The sequence below is a fragment of the Podarcis muralis genome, chromosome 9 (assembly GCF_964188315.1).
Source record: "Podarcis muralis chromosome 9, rPodMur119.hap1.1, whole genome shotgun sequence".
Taxonomy (NCBI): domain Eukaryota; kingdom Metazoa; phylum Chordata; class Lepidosauria; order Squamata; family Lacertidae; genus Podarcis; species Podarcis muralis.
Window position 1 is genome coordinate 55,587,275 of NC_135663.1, and position 13,683 is coordinate 55,600,957.

The window sequence follows — 13,683 nt, forward strand, 5'->3', positions numbered from 1 at the left end:
ATTTGATGGGGACATGCCTGGAATATATACCACAATCCTAAACTTGCTGTAAGAGACTAAGGTTTCTTATCGCCTATTGTGTCAACACAATGAACCAGTATAAATGTTTACCACTAGGAACTTTCATTGGTTGTGGATCAGGAGAAAAGAGTTGCAGCTGCACCTTCAAAGAAACCTCTCTGAGGTTTGCTAATCATATTCCACTTGCCTTCCCAGGCCTACTTGAGAGGTGTGTGTGTGTGTGTGTGTGTGTGTGTGCGTGCATGCACAGAAGCATAAGTCAAACCACCCTAAGATCAAGGAAAATGTCACCAACAACCAGTGCTAAATTAATAGAAAAAGAGGTGCAGAACTCACCATGAACAACTCCTTTATTCTCTTATAATAGCAATGGTGCCCATCTGAGAGCCGGAACTCAGTCCCACAAGTTCCAGCTGGAAAAAAAAGCCCAGCTGATGAGGAAAACTAAAATGGTACTTGGAACTGAGTGAGTTCAACTCAAGCCAGGATTCTCAAGAGGCAGAGGACAATTGATCTAAGATGGTTACTCAGCATTCAAAAGCAAGTAAAGAAGGCTTGGCCATAATTATTCGGAAAGAGAATGGAGGTACTTTCAGGTTGTTGTTTTTATGCTCTTATAGCCTTAGAACTGAATTAAAAGGAGATAGATCACTAGCATGGTGTGATAAGGGTTTGGAAATTTAGGAAGTGGAGTTTTGCTTTACTGGACAATCTTGCTTTGCCTGAACCTACAAGGCAACTATACCCAGATTCTATGTTTCAGTATGGTGGGGTTCAAAGATTCTGCTAGCTTGCATGCAGATGAGTTAGGGGAATCTGCTCAGTTCAAAGAGTTCTGAGGTTTCAGGTGGTGGGACCAGCAACTCTCCACAACTGACAAGCCAGCAAAGGGGTCAGTGGGGTCAATAAGATTCCTTAACAAAGAGGGGGAGGTTGCTCTACCTCTGCCACTATAAAGAGATGGAGGTGGCGGTAAATACTTTCATATCTCTGGGTAAAGCATAAATGTCCCAAAACATGGGAAAAGGAGTCTCAGTGGCAGCTACTTAGGATGTAGATTGGCCCTGGTTTGGGTTCATTATTGCAAAAAGAAAAAAGGTAGCATTAAAAATGAACACTCAAAGGGAAAGACCAGGGCATGAGTAAGTCAATCATTTTCGAGCTTCAGGTATCTAATGAGTGGGGAAAGGTGTTTTGGTTTCCCTCATTTATTGCATTTCTCCTGCAACATCTGGACCCCTCTTCTCGATGAAACTGGGTTTCTTGGATATAGATTTCTCAGATGCAGCCAGTGGAAAAGCAGCTATGGTCAAGGCATGCAGGGGAGAATCAATGGGGAGGAAAATGGTAAAGCAAACATCCCCCAACTGCTAGTTCTCCCCTCCAGATTGCACTGCCTCTCCCATGCATCTTTTCAACTGTTTGGCTCTTAAACCAGGAAAGATCATTACAGCCCCAGCTCCAATTCAGAAATACGGCAGTATCGAATTTATGACTTAACTTCATATTATTTCATGCAGCGCATGTCAGTTACCTTATTATCAATCCTAAAGCTCTCATTAAGTCCTAGACATCTCCTAGCTAGACTCTAATTGAACGGAACATTCCATTATTTTTGGCATAGCTAGTTTTCCTTATTCTACCAGGAATCATAGAAAATAATTGACTACTTTGATGTTAACAAGTCTAGAAAGATAGGTGAAGTGTGTGCGCATTAAGCAATAGTGTCTGGAGTTACAATGTAGTTTGTTGCCAAGGCGGGAGTGAAATCTAAAGATAAAATGACATCTCAAGAGCCTTTGAAAATGTCGTTGTTATGTATTGTAAGTTAAGGAGAGGTTTTGTAGTGATAACACTGGGGTGGGGAGAGATCAGAGGAGAAAGGTAGAAGAATTAAATGAAGGGCAGTTTGAAAACTTGTGACACATAGAACAGATGTGTTATATATGAATAGAAGCAGAATCAATTGTTTGAGGAGGAACCAGGGGAGGAGAGGAAGAAGACCACGGTGACCTGCAACAAATCCTTCACGCACAGAGAACCTACATTGGAGGTGGTTGAATAAGATGCTCTCCTGGGAACAATGCAACCCAGAACAGGGATACTGCCACATCATTCTCCATTATCTATGGATGTTGGCGTTCTGAGTGACCTCATGTTGTTTCAAAAGTGGAATGGATGTATTGGGAATTATCCACTGTGCTGATTTTTTATTTCAGAATTTTGAGCATAGCACTGGGCGTGTGCACTTTGCTACAGCCTCCAGTTATTACATGTTTTTCCTCTCTTCTGCATCATTGCATGATCCCCCTGTTACTCTGCACATGGGGTACATGAGTGGGTGACAGGGGTGAGATAGGGATGCAGCGATCAGCAACATCCGAATGCCATGGGTATGAGAGAAGGCTTCACTGAATGGAGGTCGAGTAGATAGGAGACCCAGGAGGTGTGTGGTTTTTTTTAATACTAATAAAAAATAATCTGTAAACCTTATTGGCCTGGGGAAAGTGTGGGGTTTTTTTGCCTACACTATACTGTGCTAATCCTAGATTGGCCCGACTGGTGTCAGTTTAAATAGATGGTTGTAAATGACAGTGTAGTATGGGGATGGATTTAACAGCAAACAGAGGTTAGGGTAACAGCGGCTTACTACTTTGGACCCTCAGAGCTATAGGGGGAGAAATGATCCCTTCCAAGGTTTGTTTTGGATGACACACCTAAAGCTCTGATCACTGGCAGAGGAACGGGAGTGCAGAGGGAGTGGACCGTCCCCAGCACCACTATTCTGGTAGGGTGCCATTGCAGTGGCCCCTCCACGCACCGGGCGCCATGCCCCCGGGATGCACATCACGCCCCTGGGGGGTGCCAGCCATGCCCCCACCTGCTCTCCGCCCCCGGTAGCAGAGCATGCAGCTTTGCCAGTGGCTGTGATCTGGAAGGACTTCTCTCAGCCCTGGACTGGACAGGTGAGGTCTGCAGGGTTGGAAACTAATGATGCAGTACCTCTGGCCCAGAGTCAGGAACAAGTTGTCCAGATAATTTGGCATTTTGAGGGGAGGGGTATGTGGGCAGACATCTCCTGCTCTCGCCTAATCTCACACTGTTCAGTTTTCCACAGATCTCTTCATTAATAAATGAATCAAACTTTTAAAACATACAAAATAACAAAGTAAACTGCATTCCTTTTTAATGAAGGAAATTGCATTCAAAAGTTATACAAGGGCAGATAATTTTTCCTTTCAATTCTCATGTGTGGATCCAGGGTTTTCCTGTGCCTGTCATATTTCAAGATAGTCAAGGAGTGTTTGTGACCAAAGTCCTATCTACAAATCTTCTCGATCCACCAGGTCCCATTTCCTATGGATAATGACTTAAAGGTTTGCACATGTCTATGCCTCAGAGACATCACCTTGCCGACAAAGGTCTGTATAGTTAAAGCTATGCTTTTCCCAGTAGTGATGTATGGAAGTGAGAGCTGGACCATAAAGAAGGCTGATTGCCAAAGAATTGATGCTTTTGAATTATGGTGCTGGAGGAGACTCTTGAGCGTCCCATGGACTGCAAGAAGAACAAACCGATCTATTCTTAAGGAAATCAGCCCTGAGTGCTCACTAGAAGGACACATCCTGAAGCTGAGGCTCCAATATTTTGGCCACCTCATGAGAAGAGAAGACTCCCTGGAAAAAACCCTGATGTTGGGAAAGATGGAGGGCACAAGGAGAAGGGGATGACAGAGGATGAGATGGTTGGACAGTGTTCTCGAAGCTACCAGCATGAGTTTGACCAAACTGTGGGAGGCAGTGGAAGACGGGAGGCCCTGCCGTGCTCTGGTCCATGGGGGTCACGAAGAGTTGGACACGACTAAACGACTAAACAACAAACAACATGCCTCTCTAATGGGGATATTAGCTGTAGGACCCAGATGCCTTATTCTCTAGCAACCATGAGAGTTTGGTTGACTTGCTTCCTGAGGACAGGGATTTCAGTTATCATTTCCAGAGGAGTAAGGTGACTCCAAGGGCCACCAAAGCTCTGCAAAGTTTCTAATTATGGCCTGCCTCTATGGAACCTCAGGGATGTGAATACAGCCTTCCAGGCCTCATGCCTCTTCCAGGATCAACCCTCCTTTACAGCCCCATGCTCCATTGGCCCTGAGTTGCAACCCACTTGAGTGTTTTTGTCTGGTTACAGCATGTCATGGTCACAATGCGGTGAAATCAAAATTAGTTGGTCCACTTACTTTTGCCTCTGGCCTCACCTACTGCTAAGCCTATGGTGCTCAGGCTGAAAAAGGATCCCTGCCCCTGCTCTATGGTTTTAGCTGATCTTAGGCCACCTGGCCACCACCTGACCACTTACCTGTCTCTAAACCATCAGCCCCGACAGACACTTCCTGTTTGGTGCACTGTTCTCAGTGCTGCTGTTGATGAGTATGTTGCCATTTAGAAGCTCCCTTATTCACATTAACATACAAAAGCACAAATGCACCAAGATCTACCCTACATAATTTATGTTGATGGCTGCTTTGTGAGGCTTCCTCCTGCCCTGAAAGTAGATCACATTAACATGTGCCTTCATAGCTTCAAATCAAATCTTTTAAAGTTCTGTATCTGTTTAAGGGCAGCGGGGGGAAATCGCGTTTGGCCTCTTTGTGGCTCAAGCTTTTAATGAAAGGATGTCCTGCTATGTTAGTGCTTTTCTCTTACTCTCTCTGTCTTTTTCGAGAACTGCTCCTGCTGATGCCATGCAGTTGCAGCTTTGTAGAAAACACAAAACCATTGTGCAGGATTTGTGGGTCTTCAATACAGATCAGAATTAAAAGGGGATCCTACTATCCTTGTCAGCTCCTTGTCGCTTGATCAATTTTCCATCTCATTATGCCCAGTGTTGGCTTTCAGGATTAGCTTATAGTCAATCTTACTGTAGCCTTGATGATAAAAGAGGGAAGGAAGCTATTAAATTTGATTTTCGAGTTCTCCCCAGAGGTGCAGGACAACAACAAAGCAATTTGCCCCCCTTATTAAGAAGTTGATTGAGGGCATAGATTTCTGCAGATAACCACAGTGGTCTTTGATTGTGTATAGAAGCTGTTTGTTTCTTAATGACTACCTGGACAAACTGTGTTGCTGTCATATTTAAAATAAATATTTTGGGGTTTATAGTCTCCTTAGTTTAGCTGGGCTCTTTCGGACAAAACGTGGCAACTGGAGTCTGACAAATAAATTATACAGGTGTAATTCAGTTATACAGATGTAATTCATTTTACTGTTTGTAAAATATGATCCTTTTATCCTGCTTGTTCCTTCTAATGAGTCTCAGGTTCAGCTAAGCTTTCTTGGGCCAGGGATCATGTAACAGGGTTTATAAACTCTCAAAAATGGCTACAGGCAGCAAAATCTTGCTAGCAAAAGATTAACTTGGGTAGATTTTATCTTGTCTGAGCTGAATGGTTGACTAGCAAGGGAATTTAAAAATGATTTAGAAGGAACAAAATGTAAACATCCCAAACTATGGGGGAATGTTCAGAGTATGAGAACCTTGTTCATAAATGTTTAGAATATGATTTTTATTTTTCAGACTAGATTTGGTCATTTATACTGCTATCATTTATCAAGGCAGCTGAATTAATTTCCTAAATCTGAAAAATGCTTAAGAATAAGAATTGGTCGGCCAATTGGTGCCAAAGAAGGATAGAACTTTCTTTATGTATGCCACAACAGCAGCAAGAATACTTATCGCAAAGCATTGGAAGACACAAGATCTACCCACCCGGGAAGAATGGCAGATGAAGCTGATGGACTATATGGAATTGGCGGAAATGACTGGCAGAATCCGAGACCAGGGAGAAGAGTCGGTGGAAGAAGATTGGAAAAAATTTAAAGTATATTTACAGAAATGTTGCAAAATTAATGAATGTTAGAAGGATACTGGAATGAAGTTATATGGCTTTAGCAGAAATGTTATAAAGAATTAAGCAAAAATATATTGTAAATGGGCCAAAGTGGAAAATTTAAGGTCAGATAGTGTTAAGATAAATTATAGAATAAAAATTGAGAAAGATGGAAAGGATTTGCTGAAATAGATAATTGAACTAGAACACAAAAAAGGGAGGTGTGAGGAGGTCGAAGAAACAAGTAAATGAAAGGTAAAGATATTGGATGTGTTTTTAAATGTTTTTGTCTTTTTCTTTCTTGTTTTGTTGTATTGTTTTTTTGTTTTTGTTTTTATTTTTGATGTATTGTAAGGTATTGTTTTGATCTGTTTAACTTTTATTGTTTCTTTCTTCTTTTTTCTGTAATCATTAAACCTCTAATAAATATCATTTAAAAAAAAAAGAATAAGAATAAAGTTTTTTATGTGGATAATAAAAAAATACCTGTTTAAACAAAGTTTTACACATGGAAGTTGCAATCCGAACCTACTTATCTAGGAGTAAACACCAGTGAACTCTATGGAACACATACAGGACTGTACTGTAAACCTCTCAAAAATTTTAAATTTTATATTATTAAATGTACTAGATATAACATTATGCAAGTAAAATAAGACAAACAGATTTGTTTGTTTAAAAAACCATTTCAATATAACCTCATGATGGAGAGGCTCAAAGGTGAGGTGCAAAAAGGGATGCAAAATTAATAGGGCTCAACTGAAATTGATCCAAAAAGATTTCTTTCTTTCAAGCTTCTCCTGAACTGTTGGAGAATTTCAGACCTCCCCTATTTGGTAAAACAGCCTACCCCATTTTGCCATTCATGAATTGTGGATGCAACTTATAATAATAAAAGAATAAAAATACTATTTTATTTAAAAAAACATATTCAAAAACAGCCTTAGTTTATGATGACCAGACACTGGCACAGGTTCTGCCTACAGTGATGGACCTTGGTGTCTCAAATTTCAGCGGCACCTTGCGCAATGCCAAAGTTCTGCACCCTCTGCCTCTGACCTTCCATTCTACTTCATAGTTGAGGTGTCTCCTGCAGGGAGTGCAACCAAACTGGTCAAGCTCCCCCAAGGCCGCCTCTGCTGCCTGTCCTCCTCTGAGAAAGTGGAGTAGATCTGGGCGCCATCAGTTTGCTGGTGATGGCTGCTTCCATACTTCCAGATGACCTCACATAGTGGCTTCACACAGACGTTGACTAGAGGGCTAAGACTGACCCCTGTGGAATCCCACAGCTGAACTGCCATGGAGTCAAGCAAAAGTCCCTCAGTGCAACCCTCTGAAACTTAGCCTCAGGTAGAGTAGGACCACCATAACACTGTGCCCTTTTCTCCAACCAGCAAAGTTGGTCTAATAAGATTTCATGGTTGATGGTATAGAGGAGTGGCAAAATATCTGCCTTCTTCCTGTTACCACAACCAGTCTGCTACTGGTTGTTTCAGGTGCTTCTCTCCTTATATCTTTTCTAGGGTTTCCTCACACACACCCCTCTTGACTTCTGGATAGGAAACAGGAAGTGGTGCTCCATCAGAGTAAGGAGATGTTGCCCCATCACAGCTAGAGTTAGCCTTTAGGGTAGGCTTCCTCAACCTCGGCCCTCCAGATGTTTTGAGACTACATTTCCCATCATCCCTGACCACTGGTTCTGCTAGCTTGGGATCATGGGAGTTGTAGGGCAAAAACATCTGGAGGGCAGAGGTTGAGGAAGCCTGCTTTAGAGCAACGTGTTCAACAAGGGATCTCATCTGATTTCTGCCCAAGTTAAAATGCTCATTTTACAATGGTTGACGACTTCACTCCCTTGTCGAAGTACTTGAGTCCATCTCTTGAGTCTAATGTGCGTGAAACACCCAAATCTGCTTTGGAAAGTGAAGGGGACATCAACCTTACCACAACCTCTGTGACACGTTCTGAGATGGAAATGATCCCCAAAAACAGAAGAAGAAAGAACCTTATACTGAGACACAACTGTTTGTTTTAGGCTTACATTTAATCTCTTTGCCTTTTCAGAAAAATATTGATCAGGGCTCAGCAGCACACCCACAACTAAACATATCTAAGGCTTCAACAGGGAAGTCATTTTCATTAAAAAATAAATAAATCTTAGTTTGACTTACAGACTCCCTGGAAGTTTTAGGATTCGATCTTTTTTATAAAAAAATATCTCTGATATTTGGGAAAGAGACAAAAACCACAAGAGTGAATGGCCGGTAAATGCAGTATTGTTTCACTGACATCAGGAGTGAGTGGGTTTTTTTGTTTGGATTGCAGCCTTTGAATAACCTTGGAAGGATGGATTCATAGGAAAGTGAAGGACAAATATGGCTCAAGAGAGAGAGAAAATGAGCAAAAGGCAAACATAGTTTTCAAGGGCAAACCACAGCATGCCAACCCTTCACTGACATTTGTGGCTTGCACATCCTGAAAGCTCATAATAAGAACAAAAACTCAGTTTTCAGAGGGACAGGAGTGCCCTACAAACCCCCATTTAACAATGAATGAATCCTGACCCATCACAGCTTCAGACAAGGCACAGATACATGTCAAATGGAAGATGCTTTTGTGAAAAGGTCTAAGATTAATTTTGATTCTTCATTTGTAGGCGAAATACTTGAAAGTTTTGTTTATGGGTGAGGAGTACACAAATGCTATAGTCAGATTAATGAACAATATAACTTACTTTAAAAGCATTTTAGAGCATAGCTGGTCTATGGATAACTTGCCAAATAAAACTGAAATCAATGCTTTCGAAACACCTACTTGAGGTCTTGGGATGGATCTGCTCTGATATGGGGAGTCTCCACAGAGTGCTCAAATACAGCCCCTTCTGTGCCTAAAATAAATACATAAATAGGATACAGGGTGGTTATATTCTATGTGAAGATCACAGTTTAAATGTATTACATTCCTCAAACAAAAGCATTTCATTGAACTGATTTGTTTAATGTTTCAGCACATTACTGTTGGTGAGGTTTCTTCAAATTAGACTGGCTCCAGAAGAATGCTTCCAGCTCTATTTCCCCCCCCCCCCCCGAAAAAGAGGTGCCAGAATTCACCATGAACACCTTCCTCATTCTCCCACCAGGGAGGTGCCGGAAGTGAGTTTTGGTGAGCTGCGGCTGAAAAATTAAAGCCTTGTTGGACTCTTATTGTCACCGCTGACCATTGGTTAAGAGGCAGAGTGGCTGGGTATGATGGGTAGTGCAACAATATCTCGGGGCCCATAGCTGAGGAGCACTGCTCTAGAAGGGTTTCATGTTTTAAAGAAAATGTGATATATGAAAAAGATTTGATTGGTGGCACTGGAAGCAAAGGTCCTGATCTTCAGGCTGGGGTGCTGCTGCTGCCTCATTCGTATCTACAGTGGCAGAAGTTCCATGCTTAAAGGAGTGTGCTTATGCATCTGCCTTGTCCAGAAAAGGAAATGGACCAGCACTTGTGTAAAGAGGAGCGCTTCTTCTGTCCAGCAGAGCTTCCATACAAAAATGCCAAATTTCCCCTAATGACCAATTTATGTTTCCCCTCTCCAGATGCATATGAGTATAATATCCCAGATCTTAGACAGCCACCTCTAGTCTAGATCTCCAGTATCTTATGCAATGCTTCAGGATATAATGAATTATACAAGATGATATTATATCTCCTTATAAGTTATTTTATTCTACATGGCCAAAGTGGTTCCTTCCAGAGGCTACTGGATTCCAGCTCCCATCCCTTCATCTTAAGGTAGCATTCAGATTTGTGTCTGGTGTCATGATTATTTTTATTGTTTTATTCTCTGTACAGTTTATTTATTTATTTGGTACACGACTTAGAAATACTAACCATTAAGCGATATACACATGCCTTAAATAAATAATAATTAGCTAAAAACTGGTCAACATTTGAAAACAAAGCTTTTTGGTTTCTTTTTTTACAAAACAAGATCACAAGTCATAGAAGGGGAGTGACAACAGCTATTTATTAGTTCAAACTCTCAGCTTTCAATATTGGGCAGCAATGTGTTAACTAGAGGACCAGTGATGTACTCTCTTAAACAGCATAATCATGGACATGGAGGGATCATCTATAAAGAAATTAGAGATTACAGCAGACCGAGCGTGGAAAATCTTCTAGGAGGTATCATTTAAATAAGGCAAGAAACCCACAAGATACATGGCCGTTTTATAAATGGCAAGATTCTCAGAAATATTTCTCTGACACAGAGCTCAGCATACATCATATCCATCCTAATTCAGTACAAGCCACAGCTAGTCATGCATTCGCAAATTGTACTCCCCTGAAACTATGGAAACTGAAAATTTAGTACTCTCAGAGACTGGCTGGTGTAAACTACTTATTTCTGCTCGATTTACCAGTTACTGATATTCGGCCTTTGGAAAATGACAATGAAGATGGTTTCATTAATACCACTGGAATCATATATTACAAATTACAGAGCTGAAAGTTTGGCGATAGATCATGTTACCCTTGCATCCACAGAATGAGCACAATGAGTGGGTACTTGTTATATAAACAGCAAAACAAGGGTTTTCTCCATGCATTGTCTTGCTCTCAAAAAGAAAATGGCAGCACATTCAGCACAACACCAAATAAAGGCTAAATTGTGCCGTTTTATTGGGAGTACTCTAGATGCAAAACCACCACCACCCTTTAATTCAATCATACATCTAAGGTCACAATAAAATGAAAGCAAACTCAATGTTGCATGTACTGTTCATTTCAACAAAGGGACCAAACAGCAAGGAGTTGCTTTGGTACATTGTTGGTGTCGCTGACCAAAGTTGCCATGGTTTCAAAAGCCTCGGTGCTTCTACAGCTGGGTAAGCAAATGAGAGGGATGTTATTCCTGTAGATACTTGGACCCTGACTTCTCAAATCACAGGTGTAAGGAACCTTAGTTGTGCCTGTCTTTGTCAACAGGTCCCATCGTTGTGGTGATGTAGGATTTACAGGTGGGTCCAGGATATCAGTTAAATGCTACTGGTAAAAGATTTGCAAGTCATTGTGTCGGAATGAGAAACAATGTGCAACATTTAACAGCTGTATCATAAAATGGAATCTATGAACTCGGTGGGCATTTGGCTTGAAGTGTTACTTGGCAACATTGGAATATGGGCAGCCAACACCAGTTCTTGGACCAGTATAGCATTTGAATTAATAATATACAGTGGAACCTCGGTTTTCAAGCGTCTCAGAAGCCGAACACCGAAAACTTAAAAAGTAATTGCTTCTGTTTTTGAGCACGCCTCGCAAGTCGAGCAGCTTCCATTGCGTGTTTTTCTTTTTTCTCAATGGATTTTGCCGACCATCCATTGCTCCTCGATTTTCAAACATTTCGGAAGTCGAACAGTCTTCCGGAACACATTATGTTAAAAAACCGAGGTTCCACTGTACTTAAATTATGACAGATTGAAACTAGAGGCTTGACACTGCCATTTAGATTATGTGAATGTGTGTACACAAACAATTATACCAATCCCAGCATAAGTCTCCTTAGCAACTCTTTCCCAGGTCATAAAAATCTAAGAAGAGTCATACTGGATGAGACCAAAATTTATCTAGTCCATCTTTTGCTATCCACAGCAGGCAACTGGACACCTTTTGGAAGCCTACAAGTAGTGTATGAGGACAATAAACTCTTTGCTGTTGCTCCCCAACAAATTCCCAGTAACAGGACACAGCTATCACAAGTAATAATAGTAACCATTTACAGCATGAAATCTATATAGGCTAGTGACTATCACATCTTGTGGCAATGAATCCCACAAGTTAACTCCCTCCTTGCTCCACCTCTCCTCCTTCCTATCTGCCCCAGCTTCACTGCCATTGCCGCCTGCTTTCTTCTAAATCCCCTGCCCAATTCATCCATCCACTCATTTATTCGAATCACTTGCCTCTACCCACAACCTCCTTCTCCCTTCCCCCTTACTTTAATTTCTTGTCTCCTTTCTGCCTGCCTATGGACACATCAGGTTTTCTAACTTCACATTGTCCACCCCTTCTATGATGGTTGAGCAGCTCACTGACATTGGTCTAAGGTATCCCAGTCACAAACAAAAATGAGGTGGTGGGGAAATAATAATAATAATAATTTAATTTTTTATACGCTGCCCATCTGGCTGGGTTTTCCCAGCCACTCTGGGTGGCTTACAAAGGTGCTTTGAAGCCCTGTAGAGAGTGAGCAGAAGGTAGATCAGGATCTACTGGGAGATTTCCCAGGTGATCTTCAGGAGATGCTGCATAGTATACTGCTTTGCATGAATGGTTTGCTACTTGATAACAGCCGCCATGTGGAGTACTTTATGGCTTCCTTCCATGCGTGAACAGAAAATAATAGTACTATAGATTGCTAAAAAGCACAGTACGTCATTCGTAAAGATGGAATAGATTAAAGCCATAATATGCACTTTTTAAAAAGGTTATTCGGAAGGTTCTATTTTGATCTTGCCGTTAGTGTTCCTGATTATTACCTATATAATGACTTGCTGGCCATTTAGTCTCCAAAGCATCCTACCTTTTCTCTGTACCACGGAGCTGAATAACAGATGTAGAAGGCAAAAAACCACCTGTCATTACCACAAAGCAAAAGAGAAATGGTTTATTGAGAAATGCCCTTCACCATGGTTCAAGTGAAGGAGCGTTTCCTCCCCCATCGTTCTGCCCGGACACTGAGGTCCAGTTCCGAGGGCCTTCTGGCCGTTCCCTCACTGCGAGAGGCCAAGTTACAGGGAACCAGGCAGAGGGCCTTCTTGGTAGTGGCGCCCGCCCTGTGGAATGCCCTCCCATCAGATGTCAAAGCAATAAACAACTACCTAACATTCAGAAGACATCTGAAGGCAGCCCTGTTCAGGGAAGTTTTTAATATGTGACATTTTAGTGTATTTTTCATCTTTGTTGGAAGCCGCCCAGAGTGGCTGGGGAAACCCAGCCAGATGGGCGGGGTACAAATAATAAATTATTATTATTATTATTATTATTATTATTATTATTATTATTAATCAAGTGGGAAATTCTGCAGGCAATAAGAGAGGGAGAAGGATTTGGGCACTTATATACCCTTCTTTAGATCAGCGGAGAGGCAAAGCACGGTTCTTAATTTAGCAGTATGGGGAAAGAGGTGTACTGCAAAGCAATTGACAACAAGGCCTGGGAATCTGACACAACCATACCAATAGGAGGAGGGGGCATGTGGGGATACATATGACAGTCAATGAGCCATTCACTACAATAGCCTCAGACACACATTGTAGCACTGCAGCAACTGTTTTTCGCTGCAGGACATTGCAGTAAACAGTGAAAGTTGAAAGCAGCTAATACTTTAAGAAACACCATTGATCAGTGATAAAATTCTCGCTTTGTACTTTTCGACTTCCGGTTTGGATCGCCTGCAGCACGGGAGCGCGGAGAAGTAGCAGCCTGACTTCTCCGAGCTAAACGGGGGTCTGAGGGGCAACGCAAAGGCACTGCGTCCCCCAAAACCTCAAGGGGGGCCCCCCTGAGGGAAAGCGCAACCAGCAGCGTCGGAGTGGCTTGAAGTTCCGTGAGTTTTCTCTAATTTTTTGGGGAGGACTCCGGAGCGATGAGACCGAGTGGCGCAATCTGGTAAGCTCTGCGGACCCCGCGCAGCTATGCCTCAAGCTCCCGCTGAAAGAGGCGACAAATCTCCGTAAAATTAAGAAATGCTACCCCTGGAGATGAGCAATATTTGATGATAT

General features: G+C 41.9%; 1 protein-coding gene across 1 annotated transcript in view; it reads right to left on the minus strand.

Moving 5' to 3' along the window:
* The window catches only part of SGCZ (sarcoglycan zeta), a 587,076-nt gene that overhangs the window by 15,310 nt on the left and 558,083 nt on the right, over positions 1-13,683 (minus strand). Inside the window, exon 6 of the mRNA XM_028743817.2 lies at positions 8,726-8,798. Coding sequence (XP_028599650.1) covers positions 8,726-8,798 — 73 coding nt within the window. The remainder of the gene's footprint in view (positions 1-8,725; positions 8,799-13,683) is intronic.